This window comes from Lactuca serriola, chromosome 3 (assembly GCF_051521515.1).
Source record: "Lactuca serriola cultivar US96UC23 chromosome 3, Lser_US96UC23_V15, whole genome shotgun sequence".
Classification (NCBI taxonomy): Eukaryota; Viridiplantae; Streptophyta; class Magnoliopsida; order Asterales; family Asteraceae; genus Lactuca; species Lactuca serriola.
In genome coordinates this window covers 267005299-267027170 of record NC_136410.1, presented here as the reverse complement: position 1 = coordinate 267027170, position 21872 = coordinate 267005299, and the positions used below count along the sequence as shown (strand labels likewise).

General features: G+C 37.9%; 1 protein-coding gene and 1 pseudogene across 1 annotated transcript; both read right to left on the bottom strand.

Annotated features, from left to right (window-relative positions):
• Positions 1 to 10808: 10808 nt before the first annotated feature.
• Positions 10809 to 15947, bottom strand: LOC145096235 (5'-3' exoribonuclease 3-like; annotated as a pseudogene).
• A 904-nt stretch (positions 15948 to 16851) lies between these two features.
• On the bottom strand, positions 16852 to 19796 carry LOC145096234 (uncharacterized). Its single transcript, XM_079033992.1, has 6 exons — positions 19778 to 19796; positions 19577 to 19659; positions 18449 to 19502; positions 18298 to 18362; positions 17922 to 18156; positions 16852 to 17846 (listed from the first exon to the last, which is right to left on the bottom strand). Exons 1-6 carry the CDS (start codon positions 19794 to 19796, stop codon positions 16852 to 16854), a joined length of 2451 nt encoding a protein of 816 aa, XP_078890118.1.
• Between the last annotated feature and the right edge of the window lie 2076 nt (positions 19797 to 21872).

The following is a 21872-nucleotide window of genomic DNA, read 5'->3' as shown; positions in this document are numbered from 1 at the left end:
CAATAAGGTCCATTTAAATATTTTGTTTCATTCTAGACCCAATATGGCCCAAAATATTAAAATAAATGAAAGTGGGTCCAATTAGAGCCCATTCAAGAGTTCTAAGCCCAAGATAGTCCAATTGGAAGCTTATTGGTCCATTGGGCCCAATAAGGAAATCCTAACCCAAAATGGACTTAAACAAGGATTTCTAAGGTTTCCAATTGTTTGTTGACTATTTGCAGTGCTTGTATGAAGTGTTTGATTGAAATTATGTTGTCATAGAGTAAGCATCATGCATGCTTTCATGTTTTTGATTCATTGTTGTCATAAGTGTTGTAGTTACAAGGCACCAAAATTTCTAGTTGTGACAGTCGTCTTAAGCACTATCTCGGTGCTACCCATCACTCGCTGCCCCACCTCGCCCCAACAGATAGGGGTCCTACACCTCCTCTCATACAACAGCTCAAAGGGAGGCATACCAATACTCGAATGGTGGTTGTTGTTGTAGGAAAACTTAGCCAAAGGTAGGTATGCATTCCAACTTCCCCCGAAGTCCATAATGCATGCTCGAAGCATATCCTCGAGCGTCTGAATCGTCCGCTCACTTTGCCTGTCCGTCTGAGGGAGATAAGCAGTGTTGAAGTGCAATATCGTGCCCAACTCCTCATGAAACTTCTTCCAGAACCTGGAAGTAAAACGAACATCTCGTTCCGAAACGATCGAGATCGGCACTCCATGCCGAGATACCACCTCTCTCACATATATCTACGCCAACCTCTCTGCAGAAGAGCTCTCACTGATAGCAGGGAAGTGAACGATCTTCGTCAGACGATCCACAATCACCCAAATTGCATCAACACCCCTTGCGGTCCTCAACAATTTGGTGATGAAGTCCATAGAAATATGTTCCCACTTCCACTGGGGAACCTCTAGTGGCTACAACTTGCCATGCGGATGCTAGTGCTCGGCCTTAACCCGACGACAGGTCAAGCACCTCTCTACAACCCACACAACATCCCTCTTCATACAGGGCCACCAATAGTCTCTCTTCAGATCCAGGATGGATCAAAAATATCGATCTGTGTGCTTCCTCCATCAATATGCTACGTGCCCCGCCCATAAACGGAACCCAAATCCGACCATGGAAGTTCATAAGCCTACGACCATCGGTAAAAAACTTGGATGCCTGTACAATCACCTGCTATCTCTTGCGGTTCTCCGGTCTCACAGCCTCTACATGGGCCTCTTGAATGGTATCCAACACCGGAGTCATCACCGTCATCCTCATACATATGTACCAAATCGGGGCACTCTCCGACCTGCGGCTCAGAGCATCGACTACCATGTTAGCCTTGCCCGGGTGGTACAGGGTCTCACAATCATAATCCTTTACCACATCTAACCATCTCCTCTGGCGCATATTCAGGTTAGGTTGATCCATCAGATACTTCATACTCTTGTGGTTCGTGTATATGTTACACCAAACCTCATACAAATAATGGTGCCATATCTTGAAGGCGAACACCACTGCCCCCAATTCCAAATTTTGGGTGGGGTATCTCGTCTCATGAGGCTTCAGCTGCCTCGATGTGTATGCTATCACATGTCCTCTCTGCATAAGCACCGCACCCAGCCCTGATATAGACGCATCACAATACACTATAAAATCATCCATTCCCTCCGGAAGAGCTAACACCGAGGCTTCACATAACTTCTGGTGAAGAGTCTAAAACGAGGTCTGTTGTTCTGGACCCCAAGTAAAAGCTACAACCTTCCGGGTTAATCTGATGAGGGGAACGACAATCTTGGAGAAATCCCTGATAAATCTCCGATAGTAGCCGGCCAATCCTAGAAAACTCCTAATCTCGGTGGGGGATCTCGGCACCTTCCAACGCATAACAGCCTCAATCTTGGCCGGATCGACCAATATCCCATTCTGGTTAACGAGGTGCCCCAAGAACTGGACCTCTCGTAACCAGAAATCACACTTGGAGAATTTGGCATAAAGCCTCTCCGATCTCAATACTCCGAGGATCTCTCTCAGATGCTCCTCATGCTGCTCTCTGGACTTTGAATACACTAGAATGTCGTCAAGGAACACTATCACTGATCGATCCAACATCGGCCTGCATACTCGGTTCATGAGATCCATGAACGCTGCTGGTGCATTGGTGAGCCCAAAAGGCATCACCACGAACTCGTAATGCCCATAACGAGTCCTAAACGCTGTCTTCAAGATATTCTCATCACGCAACCTCATTTGATGATATCCCGACCTCAATTCTATCTTTGAAAACCAAGACGCTCCCTGCAATTGATCGAACAGATCGTCGATCCTCTATAGTGGGTAACAGTTCTTGACCGCTAACTTGTTCAACTCCAGCTGGTAATCAATACACATCCGATGTGTTCCGTCCTTTTTCTTTACAAAAAGGATCGGCGCTCCCTACGGCGATCTACTCGGTTGAATGAATCCTGAAGCTACGAGGATAACTCCTGCATCTCTGGTGGCGCAAAGCGATAGGGTGCCTTGGAAATAGGCGCTGATATCGGAACCAAATCATTGTGAAACTCCACCTGCCTCTCCGGAGGCACACCTGACAACTCTTCGGGGAAAACATCCGGGAACTCACGCACTATCGAGACCTCATCGACTGAACTCGACCTCTCGGTGGCAATTCGTGTATCCATCACGTAGGATACAAACCCTCTGCAGCCCTGCTGTAGACTCTGCCTCACTCTGGCAGCCAAGCAAAATGCTAACCCAGATCGGGTACCCTCGCCATACACCGTAAGTACTCCCCCACTAGGGTCTCGAATGTTCACCAGCTGATGCTCGCAGTCGATAACAGCTCCAAATCGGCTCAGCCAGTCCTTGCCCAGGATGACACATACATCCCCATCGCAATCGGTACCAAATCGATCCGGAACTCAACACTGAAAATCTCGAATACACATCCTCGAATCACATCCGTATCATACACCGCTCACTCGTCGGCTATAGAAACTCACAAAGGTCAACACAACGCCTCTCGGCGGATACTGATGTGCCAACTAAATGTTAAAGATACGAAAGATTGACTCGCACCCGAGTCAAATAACACCAAAGTAGGTACAAAATTCACAAGAAAAGTACCTAAGCATACCACAATATAAGAACAACATATCAAACTCAGCATAAATAAATAAAAGAATACATACCAGCTACGATATCGGGCGCTGCGCGGACCTCCTCCGCTGTCAACTGGAAGGCTCTCCTGCAAGCTTTCGGTGCCTCGGCCTTCGCTGGCCAGAAAAGACCAATTTTGTTTATGCTTTATAAAAATCAGAGTACCTCTTTTAATAACAATGTTGCGGAATTTGTTCCCAGTAAAACATGATAAATATGTTATCAAAGCATTTATGAAGAAAGTACTTTTATTCATTTTAAAACATTTGGGATGTCATCGTCAATACAGAAACATAAGCATAAATAGAACTTACATTCATTATCACTAGTGATTTATATCTCCTTAATCTCTCAGTGTAATGTGACTTCATATCAACACCTGTGATATAAATAAACTGAGTGGGTCAGGTTGGGAAATCTGGTGAGTACATAGGGTTTTCAACCAACAATAAATAAGTTTATTAACTTTATCAAACCAAACAAACCCGATTACCCGTTCCCGTTATCCTCACTTTACGTCCCTAAAACATCTAACACAAGGGACCTAGTCTAAGGACTTCCATCGGGGCGACAACACATGCTTCGGGGGTTCCTCAACAATTCATGTCAAATAAGGCAATCATGTGGGGGATGGAGTACTACTGGTGAGCACACAGTTTAAATAAACACCTACAGGTTGCGAGCCTACTAGCGTTCCAATGGACTGTCTAGAATAGTCCGTGGTTGTCATCTATACTCCGCTAGATGATTGGATCATCAATAACATCTATATCGAGGTCTCTCATTATTTTATTTGGTCACACAACAACTATTACATCTACCCATGTTTTACCCAACACGTTTTGTAGATATAAAATACATATACAATTTAAATCATTTAAAACGTGTATAAAAATATTCCATCCATCATAGACAGCAAGTATTCAGACAATATGCACACATAGCATGTAATTTATATTAAATACTTCATATCTATGTGTAAGATAAAAGGGACCATGCACTTACCTGAAAAGGTGGTGATTCCGAACTCAGACAGCGCTTTGCTCCTTAAAAATAATTTCCTTCGACGAAACCTAGTATTATTACCACTAGAGATTAGTATATTATTCGCCGAGGCTAATTAATAGTCTAGCTATTATTACTATTATATAAGCGTTAAACAATACTTATATAACCCATAATAATAGCCCAAGTACTTATTATAAGTTCATAATAATGTTACTATAATTAAATAAAAACTATATTAAAAAATAGCGTACGCGTAGCTCACTTACAGCGGGTTTTATAGAAAATCGGGATTTGCGTGGAGCGGTGTTACCGAGCCGAAAATCTCTTCTTCTCGGATCCATCGAGCACTCCAGGCCTTCCGCCTCGTGCTAGGGAGGTTCCCTAGGTTTTTCGGGGGGTTTCGGGGCTACATAGAGGTTCTAGAGAGAGAGAGAGTAAAGAAAAGAAATAATGGGAAAGGTGTGAAGAAAATGAGGTTGAGAGAGGTTCTATTTATAGGGTGAAAAATTGTTGAACTTGGTACCACATGTCACCATCTAGTGGCAAGACTTGGGGAGAAAGCAATGACCATGATTGTGCCACATCACCCATTTTCGCACAACACACTTTCGACTTCTAAAATCCGTAACTTTCACATACGAACTCCGTTTTTTACTTTCTTTATATCTACACATAGGTAAAAATAAGATCTACAAATTCATTTTGACTCCGTCGGCTAATTCTCGACCGATCTTAAATTTCACAGAACGAGGAGATTATACTGTTAAATGTCTGCGAAAAATTCATAACTTCTACATACAGACTCCGTTTTCGTCTGTCTTTTTACCGCTGAGTTCCTATTAATGAGATCTTCAACTTTCATTTAGGTCGTGTAGGCCAAAAACTGCTCGAACTAAAATTCGAGTTTCGGGCCGTGCACTACTATGCCAAATGTTAGAAAATTGATAAATTCCTCATACGAAGTTAGATTTGGGCGTTCTTTTTATGGACGCTCTCAGTTTAACATATTCTATGAATTTTGTTTAGATTACTAAGGCTAAAAAGTCCTCTATCGTAAATTCACTATTTACGTCTTCCGGTGTCGTGCCGATTTTGCCGAAAAACTTCGACGGACCATAACTTCATCGTTATAACTCGGATTTCAACGTTCTTTATATGCACGGAACCCTTGAGACGTATTCTACAATTTAGTTAAGATTATTTAATCTAAATAATCTTTCATCAAAAAGTCGTTTTCGACCCCTATTATCTCTAAATTGACTAGCCCGGATTTGCGGGCGTTACAGCAACAGTTGCTGTGGCTACAGCAGCAGGCGCCTCGGTATCAACAACGTACCTATCATCAAACTTCTCAATCAGCATGGTCTTGATAGACCCAAACATCTCCGGAATGGCCTCCCGGATTGCCGCGGATACCTCGTCATGTATCATCTGACGAATCTCCTCATCGCTAACGTCGCTGCCCCTGGTGTGTGGCGTGTCCCAACCATGATGTCTCTGAAACACAACACAAAAGATATCAGAGACTCGCTCGAGTGTACTCGCACTCGATACTCAACCCTACTTGTTCCTTGGTACCCTAAGGATTCTTACTTGGACTGTTCACCGACCCGGTGCCTCCAGTAGTACGGGTCCTATACTACCTTCCACACCGCATCAGTATTCACCCCAAGTCCTCCTCCTCGGATCCCATATCGCAAGTACTCTATATCTCTCTAAGCACAGGCTACTCTCTAATAGACCACTTGTAAGCTCCTCGCTGCTACCCACTCACTCTCGAAGCATCTCATAGTAGCAGTAATCCCCTAGGCTAAGGCATCACAAATCAGGCCACTCTAGTCCTAGATATGAATACCTAGCCTACTCTAGCATGCATAACATATCACATAATATCACATAATGTAAGGGTATTTGGGGAAATCACCGTTTGGGCGCTGGCTGATCGTACACACTGTTCCGTTCTGCTTGTCTTAAAATCTTTTACTTATCGGAAAAATCGTTTATTTTATGAAAATTTCTCTCAATTCCTCAGTTTGAGTTCAGATGCGGCCGAAGGTGCATCCTAATGCCTTAAACCAAGGCTCTGATACCAACTTGTAACGACGTGAATTTTTAAAACAATTTTTCATTTTTCAACATAACATATTTCATAAAATATTCTCAAAACCTAATGTATCAAATAGTATCTTAAATACAACATCTCCCAGAATCTCAAATACTCAATACTCTCTCAGTGTGTACAGATCATGCCGGCGCCTTCCCGCGATCCTCGCTAGTACCTGAAACACATAACACACAACACGGTAAGTATAAATACTTAGTGAGTTCCCCAAAATACCACATACAGTGCATAAGCCACTCGAGGCTACAACTATGTATGACCCTCCGGTCCATGTATCTAAGCGGGACCCTCCAGTCCCGTAACTCGTTGGACCCTCTGGTCCGGTCTAGCTCGTTGGACCCTCCGGTCCGATTTGATCGAGGACCCTCTGGCCTCATGAGTCGTTGGACCCTCTGGTCCGGTCTATATATATATCACATAACATACATATAACACATTACACATAATCACAAACATACACATACACATAAGACCCTCCGGTCTACACATAGATATCACTCTAGGTAATGTATAGTGAGAAGACTCACCTCGTAAGATGTCTAGTAAATCTCGTGCCCAATAACCTCGGTCTAGCCTCCGCATATCAAATGATAACATCTCAAATCAGTAGTCTCTTTATGTTCTCATCTCTAAAGTATGGGTAGAAGACCATTTTGCCCCTTCATGGCCTCTCTTGAATCAGTTGACCAAAACCCTAAGGTCCTCGAAACTCAACCCCAGTCAATGGTCAAATTTGACCAGACTCGCCGAGTGCACTCGCTGACTCGGCGAGTTCGTGCGTATAACCTGAATCCTCCTAAGGCCTCACTCGACTCATTGGACTAACCTCCCAACTCGACGGGTTACCACTGGTCACGAATCGGGGGGCAACCCGATCCGACTCGTCGAGTTCTCTCATAGACTCGGCGAATTTCTTCCATGGCGTTACTCATTTGAAATTTTGAGGTCAGATCTATTCCTCTAATCCATAGATCTGGCCTTTTAGCACTCAAAAGTCATGTAAAGGTCTGAAATTGATGTCCGTGCATGGTACATCAAGCTCTATTTGATGAAATAACCACCTTAATGGTGTTTTAGGCTCAACACACTCATGGAACTACATAAAGCTAAGCTCAAGGGATTCTCTGGACCTATCAAGGTCCAGATCTAATGTCTAAATCAAAAAGGGACCTCTCATCTTCATAACCTAGCTCCAAAAGAAGGTAAAGAACCTAAAATCCATGAGATCCACCCAATACAAGAGATTAGATGCAGATCTGTACCTAATACAGAAGTCTGGAGTGAAATAGCAGCCAATCCCACGACCTCCTTGCTTCCAAACCTTGAAACTCTTCTCCTTCCTTTCAAAGAACACACCAAGAAGCTCGCAAAGATGCTATTTCTCACTCTAAGCTCTCAAGGGCGATTAGGGTTTCACAGGGGTTTGTGTGGCCATAAATGAAGGCCATAAGGGCCTTTAAATAGGTCCCAAACCCGGGCAATTAGGGTTTTTTCTCATCAGCACCGACTCATCGAGTCGGATTCCCGACTCGTCGAGTCCATTCATTAAACTCCTCATCTAATCGCGACCCTACTCGACGAGTTGAGGCACCAACTCGTCGAGTCCCTCCAATTAATTCAAAATAAATAATTAAAATAGCGTACCCAAAAATCCGGATGTTAAAACGGGACTTAAATGACACGCCACGACGTGGCCATAGGTGTCACGACGTGGCAGGTGTTTTTAGTGAAAACCCCTAATTTCAGGCTTTGGGCCCTATATAAAGAACATTAAGGCTAAGGTTTCATGATCATTCAACCTCAATCCCCCTCTTAAACTTAGAAACCCTAACCCTAGCCTCCATTGAAGTTGTAAGCTCATTCTTGGTGTTTTTTTGGTGATTTTAGAAGGAGAATGAATCCCTTGGTGTAGTAGTTACTTGGCAAACATCTTTTTCTTCAGCTAGCACATCTCTTGGACCTTGGTGAGTGTCCAAGATCCAATCTTTTCCTTACCATTTTTCTACATCTCTTCATTTTGTCCCTTTTCTTCATGTATTGATGGATTTGAGTGGTGGGATCTCATAAAGTTTGAAACTCTATGGATATACAGGTTAAATAGAGTATTTGGTGTCTTGGATATGAATTATGAATGAGTTTTGGTGTCATGCATGGAGTTTTGGTCATTAAACCCTAGTTTTTGACCTAAAATAGAAAGGACATACGTTGGACATGCATGTCCATAAAGCGACGATCTTTAGGGTTTATTAGGAGTATGAAGTCATTATGGAAACTTTGGAGGTGCAACTCTAAGGATTGGATGCTTAATGAGTGTCTTGATGCATTAAGTTGTCTTTAGGAGTTAGGGTTTGGGATCTTGACTTAGTGAGGGGTATTGAGGAATAAAGTAGGAAACTTTATCCATCAAAACCATGAGAAGGACCATATATGAGCTTTCGAGTTCTTGAGGTTGGGGAAAAATTACTTAATGGTTTAAGCTGTCCAGACCAGTCCCCATGGTGTGGCTTAGGTTGCCAAGAATTGGCTACTAGGTCGAGACCCGTCTGTTCTGTCGACTAGCAGCCACAGCGTGACGGCTAGCTGGAGTTGACTTTGACCAAGTTTGACTAATGTGTATTTTGGGTATTTTGAGTTGAAATTTGAGTATAGGTCACTTTTTGTTGTATAGGTGACCTCTAGAGTTGGCATTTGGAGCAGCGTTCTTTTCTGCTATATTTTCAGACTATGAGGCGAGTTTTCCTCATTATACTTATGGGTTGAAGGCACCAATGTCGGCTCATTGGATTATGAATCCTGGTATATTGGGTTGATATTATGTTGAGTATGCATTAGATCGGTAGATTTATATAATTACCTCTGCCCACTGAGTATGGGTTAGATCGGTAGATCTGTATGATTACCTGTGTTGCTGGTTATTATTGTATATGTCGACATGTTATGGTTGTTGGATTGAGACGGTCCTACTTTGTACTGAAGGACAAGATACCCAGGACAATCCAGATAGGCTGAAGGCCTGCAAGGCAGTCCAATTAGACCGAAGGCCCGGAGAGTGGTCCATATAAGTTCTAGGCCCTGCGAGGCGGTCCAGTCAGGCTGAAGGCTTATTTATGCATGCTGTTATTTATACTGGTTTTGTGTGGTACTTTGAGGGAACTCACTAAGCTTTACTTACAGTTTAAGTTTTATGTTTCAGATACTTCAGGTGATTCGGGGAAAAACAAAGGCATGATCGTACACATCATTTGGTGATATGTTTTGTAGATGTTATGATACATTGATTTTGAAAGATTCGTACTTGATCTTGGATTTTTATGACTTGGATTGATGGAAAACAAGGATTTCTCTTTAATTAAAAATAAAAATTTTATTGTTGTTTTGGGATGTTACAGAAGAAATCGATGCCTCCTTTACATGACATCACCTTTTCGCCTTGGTGGGTGAAAACGCTTCTATTCTTGCCTTGAGTCACCAAGCGCCTTAGGCACACTTTTTAAAACAGATATTGTGACCCTCAAAAAGAACATCATAATGAAACCCCAAAAAAAACCACCACAATGATAGCTTCCAAAACAATTCTGTTCGTTTGATAAAGCCGTAACATATCAATCCACATCACCACCTCTTGCACATCAATACAATCTGGTATGAACAACTCACATATACCACAAACAATGGACGGAAAATCCACAAACAATAAATTGGCATAAATATAAGAAATGAAAATATGCCACAAATCTGGTATGAACAACTCATAAATAATGGACGGATTATCCACATCAATAAAATCTGGTATGAGCAACTCACAAATACTAACAAATTGGCATAAAAGAAATGAAAATATGCCACAAAGCTTCCCTGTCTGAGTTACACATACCACAAACAATGGACGGAATATCCATGCCATTTGCATCTAAATTGATCGACACGAGTAGCAATTCTATTTAAAAGAAAACGCCACTAAAAGATATTGATCTTCCGAGGGATAAACTTATTCCATCTTGTGGAAATAATGCCTTCCGGGAGAGTAACCTCATCTATGTCTCGAAGTCAACCAAAAAAATCACATCCATTCAAATTTCAAATCCATCTTGCCTCTAGAATTCAACAACTAAGAATGATGTCAAAATATTTTGTTTCTATGCAATTAGTCTTCATCATTTCTACACTGTTTTTGATAATGAAATCCAACAATATTAACCCATAACAAGTTTGACACTTCAAGACTTCCTACACACATGTCTACTTAAGATAGCAATGATTTTTTAAAAATGCTGCACCACATCACGAGGTTCAAAATGTTGAGATACCTATTTACGGCCACTTGGCTAGTCTAAATTTATAACAGCAGCCACATCCTCTCTTACTTTGGTTCATATTCATTTTTTTTTGGCAAAAGTATATGTTTATATCAAAAAAACATGTCTTATAAGTTTCAGACATATACATGCATGTTAGGTTAGGTTATAAACATACAAGAGAAACCTTACCACCTTGCAAAATACTTCTTAACTGGTGGAAGCATAAACTCTACCATCTACAAGAAGCATTCCTGGATTGTGCTTCGCCCCACCCTCCCCTCGCCTGGTTTCTGTTTGAACTGGAGTCTGACCTAACTGACCGAGACTGACCATACACATTGTTTGTCCGAGAACCTCTCCCATATGTATTCCACCAAGAAGCGCAGCTTTTTTGTTCTTTTGGTGTCCTTGTGGCATCAACAAACCTATTGCCTTGGTTAGGGTTTATTTTAGCTTCTTTTACTTGTCCATGTGATCTGTGAGCAAAAAAATTGCAAAAATGTTAAGGCCAGAGTCGAAAGCCACCAAGGGAGCATTAGCTAGACAAAAGTTGAACCAATTAACAAACCTATTGCTTCGTACAGGGTAACCATGGCTCTCATGCCACAAGCATCCTTCCTCGATATCGGATTCGCTCACAGTCTATCAATCAAAATTTCAGAAGTTCCATCAATTAATTACTTGGAAATTAATAGCACTAGAACAAGACTCAACTTTAAAGCATATTTATGGACTTCAGAAGTGTATAAAAGCAAATCTTTCATCCATTTTTTGATGAAAAAGACGAGCAAAAATACCCTACAATACCGTATTGTCCACAACAAAACCTTTAAAGGAGGAAGGGATGAACTAGAAGCCTGTCAAAGCAACAGAACCTGATCATAAGGATCCAAAATGGCATACCGGTTCTGGAATGGATGTGCCTTCAAGGACACGAGGGATATGAAGAGAGAAGCATGGTGAATCATAGTATACACATCTGTAGCATAGAAATATACACTATTTAATACAGTAGAACAATATATTCTAGATTATAAATCCTGAGTGATGATTGAAAAAAGCATTTTCTTACAGAACATCAAGACCGTTTCCACAGCCATTAGAATCACGAACATACTCGGGCTCTAAGTTAGGATGGACAAAACCATTTATGTCTCCACTGAAATGGAAACAAGAGAAGAAAATATACACATTAGGAAAAAGAATAATCACCTCATTTTAATAATGGACAGCACAACCTTAAGCCTGTCTTTTGCTCGATGGAGCCTTCATTAAGATTTTCTGAAATGTGTAGGAACAACTTGTCAGGATTCTCAGCATTTCTTTTAGCTTCCTCCTCCTGAAGATAAAAGACGATATTAATTAGAGTCCTTGTCAAACATGTGAAGGTTCTAATTTCTAAATACCATTCAGCCATACATAGATCAGTTCCTTCTCAATCATCTTTGTTGAAGCAAGAAGGCGCTCCTCATCAATAGAAGGAAGCTTGCAGATACCCTACAAAAGAGAGATTTTTGAAACATAAGAAAGTTATGGTCATATAAAACATGAATGTTGAAGGGAGGAATAGGTGCTTTGAACAATAATCATCCCCTAACCTGCCAAAGAAATCTTTTCCCATCCGTGTCAACATCAAAATCTGAGTATAAATGACAACATATAGATACAATATTACAATCAATAGAGTTCATAAAGATATTAAGCAACAAAATTTATCTGTCTGACAACTTAGAATGGGACATACTATTAGGATAGAAATCAAGAATACTCGAATCATCAGTTGTCATGAGTGACCCATATGAAGGTGGAAGTGCATGGGCACTACAAATTAGATAAGATCATGAACAAAACCAGATAAACCAATGTAATCATGTTTCTAAAAAAGAAATTTAAGAACATACCTAGTAGGGGGAGAACAGACATAAGTTGATCAAATGGTTTCAAGGGGCCGGATCCTCTTTGAAACGTAACTTTAGTACTTGAAAGACCTTTAAAATCTGATGCGAATGGCCCATAATGGATTAATGGGTAAAACCTGTTGATGGAATAATCACACTCGTTATTCTATGTTATCAACCAGTCAACAGTATGATGATGAACCTATAAATATTGATCTTATTCACAGATTCCCCTAATTACCATGTCCATGACGCAACACCCGAGAAGTAATATAGAAGAACCCAACATATTCCTTCGGTGTATTTTTCGACCTACAAAGAATAAAACGCACATGTATGAAATAAAGTGGATCCAATATTTGAGAAAAAATGCATTTAGTAAGATATAGTTGATGTAGCATATATACATAGTTACATACCGCTTCTTTCCTCGTATTTTCCATATCCACTTCGGTTTCAGCAGAAAATTTGTATTTGTAATAACGTTTTCTCCATCCAGGAGTACCCAGTTTCACCTGACAAGATTTAGTCTAAACACTGACTAGTTCTTGTAATCTACATCCTGAAAAAAAAGGAAAACACACAACAAAGATCTTCCATACCATGTCTGAAAGAAGACCGTTTCTGAAATTATCCGATATCTCACGCATCTAAGATTTTAGTTGCTCCTTCAATGCTTTTGTATTCTCGGCCATCTGAGAAAACAAGAACAAGACATTTCATATTGAGTAAATATATGATTTGAAAAGATACAGATCAATGATAGCGAAAGATAGTATTTCTCAACAATACATCGTACTTGTACATCATGATCGGTTGATTTTTCACTGTGATTGTGACCACTTCTTGTCACAGAAAACAAATTGTCTTCTCCCTTACCACTCTATACGAAAGATTACTTGTAAAAATATGTTTGTGACAGCTATTATAAAACTTTATATGAATTTGTAAGAAATTAAAAGAAAAAGAACCTTATCCTTGACTTCTGACAACATGTATCGGAGTTTGCTCTTGTGGAATATTGCTGATCTTTTCTCGAAAATCTGATCTTCATATGCGCCAACTGCAAGGATGAACTTTTCGACCCTTTTTTGCTTGATATACCCTCCTTTCTCATCACCAACCTGTTTCCATTTTTCAAAAATTCGAATTTCAAAATCATAGAAACAAATAATATTATATACATCGCCAAGAATGAGTTGTATATATCAAAAAATAGACTCTTCTAGGGCCATGAAAGAGACTAAATTTATTTACATTACATCATTAGCTACCTTTTCCGTATTCACAAGATACCCTCCAAGGTTCTTGAACTCTTGCTTGTATACATGAATCAATAGATCAATAGCACCCTGATCAAGAATGATAAAAATTAAGAATTTGTACTTTCTACCACAAAAGCGGCAAGATTTAGTTGTCTCATGAACATTTCCAATACACCTTTTTGGTAAACTATAGCAATTTTTCATCTTTGTACTTTTGTCACCATTGAAATTTTCTTCAAACGATATAGCTAAAATGTAAAAGAATTCAAACCTCATGAATTTCCAAGGTTGGCATAGGCGGAAGAAAATCATTTCCACCGAAAAAGCTTAAGAAGATGAAATCATCAATCAGTCGTTCAATATCATATTCAAAATTTTCAGGAACATTTTTCGTTCTTAAATCAAGGTTAATATATTCTCTCAGTATCCAAACATGAACAAACTGCAGTAAGAAAAAACAATAAAACTATCATTACAATGGCACTACAACATAAATACGAATTTTTAACTCATGTTTAATCCATCATACGTTTCATGGAAACATGTAAAGACGATAAATTTAAATTCACATAAATTTACATAAACCGTTCATTATGGATAATTAAATTAACAACTTGTTGTAGGGACATGCACATTTGACTACTTACCTGGTGAGGCTTCTTCACCAACGACTTTGGCTTTCCAGCTGGCAACGACACAGAGGAGTGACTTGTTCTTGAGTTACCTTCTGCAAAGACATTCTGACAAAACAAGAACTTAGAATTAGAATGGATTACAAAAAACTGTATTAATTATAGAATTTAACAAATAAGCACAATTTTACAAGAAGAAAAGCAAGAACCTCTCGCAAAATGGAGAAATGGACTTCGTGTGTAGCCAGAGCGAGCATAATAAGGTCTGTATCCTGACCATAAAAGACATGGCGTGTATTCGGATTATAACCAGGGCAAGTACGTTGAAGCCGTATGAATGACATTATCTTGTGTTCTCCTTCACCAGGGGCATTCGCATCAGAAAGAATTACCTAAATGATCGAATATTAACAAATTAACGCCATGAAAATGGATACAGTTTGGATTACGTATTAATCAATTAAATTATTAAATCTTTCAAGATGCACATGACGATCGAACCTTCAAGTGTTTCCATGCATCATTTTTTGATATGCGCAGATGAATGTAAGCCTGGAGTTGCTTTGATAATTCAAACATGAACGTTGTGCCAGGAGTGATTATGCTCGAATCTGACATTTCTGATTCCTGTTGCGGAAGAACATCTCTACCTTCAATTTCGTATTGTGTTCTCAATCTATCTTCTTCTTTCCACTATATATAGACATTACTTTCAAACTTAATTATGAAGTGGTCGAAAAAGACGTGGAACTCTAGCATTCAGAAATAGTTCGTATCCCGATTATGATTATGTATTAGTTTCTACTTTCTACTAGAGTGTTTCGATGAAATGTGTATGAAAAAGCATGTACTGTAGGAGAAAAACGTACAAGTGTCTCATGGTCTTTGGAATTTCTAAATCTTCTTGTTCTTTGCTGGTTCATTTTGGCTCTTGGTGCAACCCCATCTGCATCTGCATAATGTTTTTAAATTTGTAATCTTTGAATATGGAAGTGGATTTCAGTCTGAAACAATATCGCTTACCTATGGCCAAATATAGAAGCTTTCGTGGTCTTACTATCATCATAACACTGTCTATATACTCAAACATGTTGCTGAAAACATCTTCGTAAGATGCAGGAGTATTTAACTGTGAAAAGAACAAGCATTGTAAAAAATAGAGATTTTTACTATAGTAAATTCCCATAAAAGTTATTTCCATTTTGGAATACGGAAGATGAAGAGACGTACATGTTTTGAAAGAACATCGGTATTTAACTGTAAAAAGAACAAACAACGTAAATAATACAGATTTTTACAACGGTAAATTCCCAGAAAAAATATTTCCATTTTCGAATACAAAAGATTGAAAAAGAAAGAAGATTAAGAGACGTACATGCTTTGAAAGAACATCTTCGTGCTCCCGTTGAAAACATGTATGTATGATTCCGTTCATGTCGAGGTAAAGATTATCAAATTCAAGGCCGTTGGGGTTGGCCAGAGTTCCGTCTTGTTCATCCGTCTTCTCCACCGTATTCACCACTATTTTTGGGTACTTGTTCGCCAGCCACCTGTAAAATGACTTTACACCCATTTCTTCTTGCTTCATACAGCTTCTTCTTTCTCTGTAAATCTACAGGAATTGGAAGTGATGGATTGCAACTACTGGTACGTAGTATGTTTGGTTTCCATTTAGTATGGCGGCAGCACAGAGATCGGAAAGACTAAATGACTATGATTACACTGTATCACAATCAATGGCGCTTCGAAAACCCAACTCCCATCATCATTGTTTTTGTATCATGCCAATTTTTTTAAGGCATAGGCTAACCATACCCCTTTACCTTCTACTAATACCCCTAATCATTATATTAACTTTTTCTTTAATCAATTAAAATAATTATGTAATAATTTATCTTTTTTTTTACTATAATGATTAACTGATTATTTGACTTTTAATACTAATAAAGAGTTTTTCTTAGGGGTAATTTTAAATTCACAAAATAAGCTTGAGATATTGATTGATGTAATAATTTATCATTTTTACTCGTTATTGTTTATTTTAATATTAAATAATGTCCATGTCCGATTAAAAGCTATAAGATTAATAGAATTTTCAATTACGCCCCTTTAATTTCTAATGAAGTTTCACTTGACAGATTTTACTTATTAAGTTTTTAATATCGAGTGAATATATTTTATTATAGTTTTAGATAATTTATATAAGATAATGTTCAATGTTAATGAAAATTAAATATAACTATATCGTTTTTTGGTATATGAAAAATAATACCAATTCCTTGCATATGTCAATAAAAACTTAAATCAATAAAATATTTTTATATTTTAAATTTATAAAACAAGAAACGTTTGTTATATATTATTTACACGCATTTAATAAAATTATTTTATATAAAAAAAATTATATTTAACACACGGCAATAATAAAATAATATTTCAACCCAACAGATAATAAAAAAGTTCAAATACATTCCCACTTAATCGATATGTATCCAAGGTGCTACAGAACTACGAGGCCTAAGTTGATTGTAAAGTTGATTGTATAATTCAAAACGAGACCAATACATAGTTTCCCATGTAGATGCTGATGGGCTTCTATGGGCATTCCAATACATTGTGGTAGGAGGCATTGGGTAGTTTTCTTTCATAAACACCGACATATAATGGTTGCCATTTACAAATGTCAACGTAATGGCTCGGTGGGGTTGAAACTCTTCGGGACCTCTCCAAAGAGGGAAGCATGTCGTAGATTGTTCGTGGCTTAAACAATGAACGATCACACCAAATTTGTTGGAAATCAGGTAACCAGTCAAAGGCATATGCAACCAATATTGAGAAGGTGCAGGTGTTTCAAACCAACGCAATGAATTGTATACCTCGTTGAACCCGTCAGTAAAAACTCTATGGTATGCGTAATATTGACTCTCTAACTCTTCAAGCAATTGTTTTTGAATATAAAGCCACTGGTCTTCATTGTACCCTAGACAAACAGCTATCGCTCGAAACCCACAATTTCCATCACCTTCTACATCATGTATATCGTCAATGTAATCATGAAATATATCTGGAATACGTCTCAGTAGGAATGGATCATGGCTCGGTGGTTCATCATTTAAGTCAGGTTCTTTATTTAAATCGAACCCAACAAACTCTGATGTGGTTGAGAAGTTGTATCCATTAGGAGCTTGATTTGGAGGATTGACTTTCTTTTTCTGGTGTTTCTTCACACTTGGTCGTCCACGAGTGTGTTTTTGAACTGTAGGCTCTCCAATGTCAGTTTTTTGCGGATCATATATCTCTTGTAGCTTTCTCATATAAGCTTGTTTCCCGGCTTTTGATTGCTTCTTGAAGCTTTCTTTAATTTTATCGACTATATCATCACACAAAATATTGTCGTCTACTACAGGTGTCGTATCTGAAATATCAAGCTTCCTCCAAAAGATATCTATTGAATCCAAGGGTATATCTTTACCTGAATTGAAATATAAAATAATTATTTATATAACATTTTAGAAATTATATGTATGTGGTAGTTGAACGTACGAACCTGAATTCGAGTAGACAGAAAGTATGCAAGCACATGGTAACCCACAACTGTTACGAAGTCTGCAACCACAATTCGAGGAGTCTGAATTTAGATCATTCAACCTTTGAAACTCTCCTAATATTATATCTAAAGCTTCGTTTGAAACAAAACCACGCAGTAACCGAAAGCACTTCAAATTGTGGTGATTGTAGCGATAACATCTGCTATTTTCAAAACTTTCGTTGATCGAAGTTACCTGTGATTGCACAATTTCAGTAATATGTTGCACAAATATATCCAGATTACAATTTAGGGAGTCCAGAAAATTCTTTAACTTGGAATGTGCACTCTCAACTCTGTTGGATGTGCGGTTTCCAAAATTTTGATGTTGATCAACCCAAACCGACACAAACATTTCTTTGTACTTATTTAACCATGTATCCTCTACGTATCTCAAAGCACCTGCGAAATAAAATAAGTTAACAAATAAGTACATAAATAGTAATATGAAGGTTTTGATTTAAAACATAGTCAACAAACAAGCTTACCTGGATAATCTGTGAACATTGACTGAAGTCGTTTATAGTTTTCCATGTATGTCATCCATGTTGGAGACTCAACTAGTAACATCCATTGTATTCTAAAGGACTCCCGATCATTTTTCAACTTGATAATTTTGTTGCAATGTTTCAAAATGTTTTGCTCAATATGCCATCTACATAGTAATCGGGCAGCATCCGGAAAAACTGTTTCACATGCATTGATGAGTGCCAACTCTCTATCTGTGATTATTACACGTGGGAGCATGCAATTCTCAAGAGTTGACCTTAGACAATTTAACACCCAAGTATAGTTGGCCTGATTTTCTCTATGTATGAAGGCAAAACCTATAGAGAATGTCTTTTGAGTTGAGGTCACACCAACTATTTGAACAAGCGGCTTATTATATTTGTTCGTTTTGTATGTGGCATCTATTATTAACACATGTGGAAATGCACGCCATATCTTCCAAGATGTTGGATGAACAAAAAATAAATTCTCCAACTCATTTGAAGCACTTGTAGTAAGCTCATAGATATAATTATTGTTGTGCAAAATGGACATAAGAACCTGCATTGGAGTTTTTCCTGCTTTCTCGTGCATGCGAATCTTTTGTTGTGCATTATATATTGTTTTAATTACCGACACATTGTTTTCATTTTGCTCCTTCAATGTTGACAAGATATGGCGTGGCGCTACATGCTTTCTTGTTAAATTTGCCACCAAACGATTCTCATCAACAGATAACCGTCGTGCAAACGGATGACCCTCCATATGTTGTGCAGGTGCATGATTATGTTCATCACATTTTACCCTTAGTGTCCATCGATCAAATACTTTTGAATACTTTCCTTGCAATTCAAATTTACAATTAGTCTTTCTGCTTCCAGATACTCTACTTGTGTTAGTAGCTTTATACTCTCCACTACGATCACATGCAAGTATGACTTTATACACGAATCCGTTCACATATGCTTTTGATCTTTTAGTGATAATGACATATCCTAAAGAGCGTGCTGTGTTTTGTATCCATTCAAACAATTCCTCACGAGACCTGAACATCTGAAATTAAATTTCAAGTGTTTTAGTATATATGTTTTACTTCAAAGCATCACAATTTAGTATAAGTATATAACCTGATCGGTGGAAAATGCTGATTCTTTTGTAGGAACATCTTCGTTGCGAGCCGACAAATTGATTCCAAACAACTTAAACATATCTATATAAAAATTCACAAAAAAACATATTATTATAATATTATAAATACAAAAACCACATACTAATCATGATATGTTCAATAAATAGAGTATAATATATTAATATTAATATATCTTTACGCCTTGCCTTTTTCTCCATCGTAGACAAACATACCATAATTAAGACTTTGAACAATAAACTTTATTTATATAATACGAACAATATATATAATGGTTTTATTACAACTTTTGCATTTGTTTACATGTATAATATTTTACCATAAAATCCATATTTATTTATATCATCGTTACAACAAAATATATTTATAAATAACTTATCTAATATGATTTTTTATGTACGTAACTAGAAAATAATCATTAAAATAAATAAGTAAATGCAAAAAATATAAAAGATATAATTCAGGGGTTTAAAATAGAATATCTTCTTAAAACGATGGACTCTTAATATAAATATATAGGATATAAGAATGCTTACTTTCATTAAACCCTACAAACAAAAATCAGCCGTCAAGAGTGGAGTGATGCAAGATGTAATTTCCAGCGACCAAGTGATTTCCAGCGGCTGTTTCAAGCGGTCTCTTCTCCGATTTTTTCAGGTCCGTTGACGATGTTCATAGCTATTGGTCCGACGTTTCAACGACGGTCTTTTTCACGATGGTCTTTATCACGATCTCTTCTCCGGCGAACTAGGTGTTCCGATGGTCTTTCCCACGTTTTCTCTTTCTCTCTTTCTATCTTTCCGGCGATGATTGTCAACGGTGGTTAACGATGATTTGCAATGGTAAAAGGTGTTTTATGATGGTAATTGGTGGTTCCGGTGGTCTTTTTATGATCTCTATTTCTCTCGTTTTGTCTCCGGCTTGGTTTGGCCACCACCGGTTAGTTGACAGTCGTTGGTTAAATCTGGTTCCACTGTTGAACAATTTTTTATGATTATTGTTCATACAGTGCTTGAATGGTTTTTTAATGTTTATATAAATTGACGGTTGTTTATTGGTTGTTTAAATGAATTAATGGTGATTATAGTTCAATGTAACTATATTTTGTAAATTGTTCAAAATTTGATTATTTAGTGTTTTTAGAAACAAAACACGGTCTTCAAAACATAAATATTATCAATATACGGGAAAAAGTTGAATTCTCTTTAAAAACCTGAATTTATTGTGTTCTATGTAAACAATTGTTTTTGATTGGATAAAAAACTGTAAAGCAGAAAAAGCGGAAAAAGCTGCAAAACAAAAAGTTACATAAAAGTCAATTTACCAAAAAATTAATTATTAAGGGGGTAGGGCAAGAAAATAAGGGGTATTAATAGTAGCACCCTTTTTTGAAAAGATAAGTTCGACTTCTATTTTAAAAAGACAATCAGAAGTAACTAAATTACGATAAAAGGTTATGTTTAAGTTGCCTTTTTATGGTCAGATTTTCAATGTGAATGGGTTAAAAAATGCTTAAATTGTATTTAATTTGATTTCTTTTGAAACCATATTATAGTTTGTTGAGGAATTAAATTCAAAATACTGTAATTCGTTTTTATTCAGGCGTAGGTCTACATGGATCCTACGTGGAGGGGATATCCACCGGTGAACACCACCATAGTGGGTGTGTTGTGGAGTGGTCATCATCACGGACGTCTAGGCAATCTTTGTGTCTATCTCTCTCTATCTCTCCGGTTTTTCTCTATCTCTCTCTTCTTCACTAGTTGGTCACTGGTGAACAACACCCCACATGTATAGTAGGTGGGCTGTGAAAGAAGAAGATGATGATGTGGAATTACTTTCTCACGTACGAATACCGGAAGGCCTTAGGTAAATAGCAAAAAATATTTAATTTTAACTTTTTTTAATTTTTTTTACATTTATTTATTTTTCCATAAATTAAAAATCATGTTTCTCGATTTTGTTTAATATTAATTACATACTTGGTTGTCGCCTCGTATCCTGACTAAGAAATAATGCTATGATGAATTGTTTGTTGGGGATTTATAGACAAGGTGTGTGGTAATGTATTTGTTTCTAGATAAAGAATCAGTGCTATTAATAGTCTGTCAGAATTATTGTTTGTGCATCTGTAAGGGATTCTTGATATTAGAGTCGGTTATTGTTAAGAAGTTTTTGAGGTATCCATATGAGATTCGGAGTCTCTTTGAGTATGCTTGGTCTTTATCTGGAAGAACATCTTGCGTTGTGTTATACATTGCGGAGCCCGATTCTGT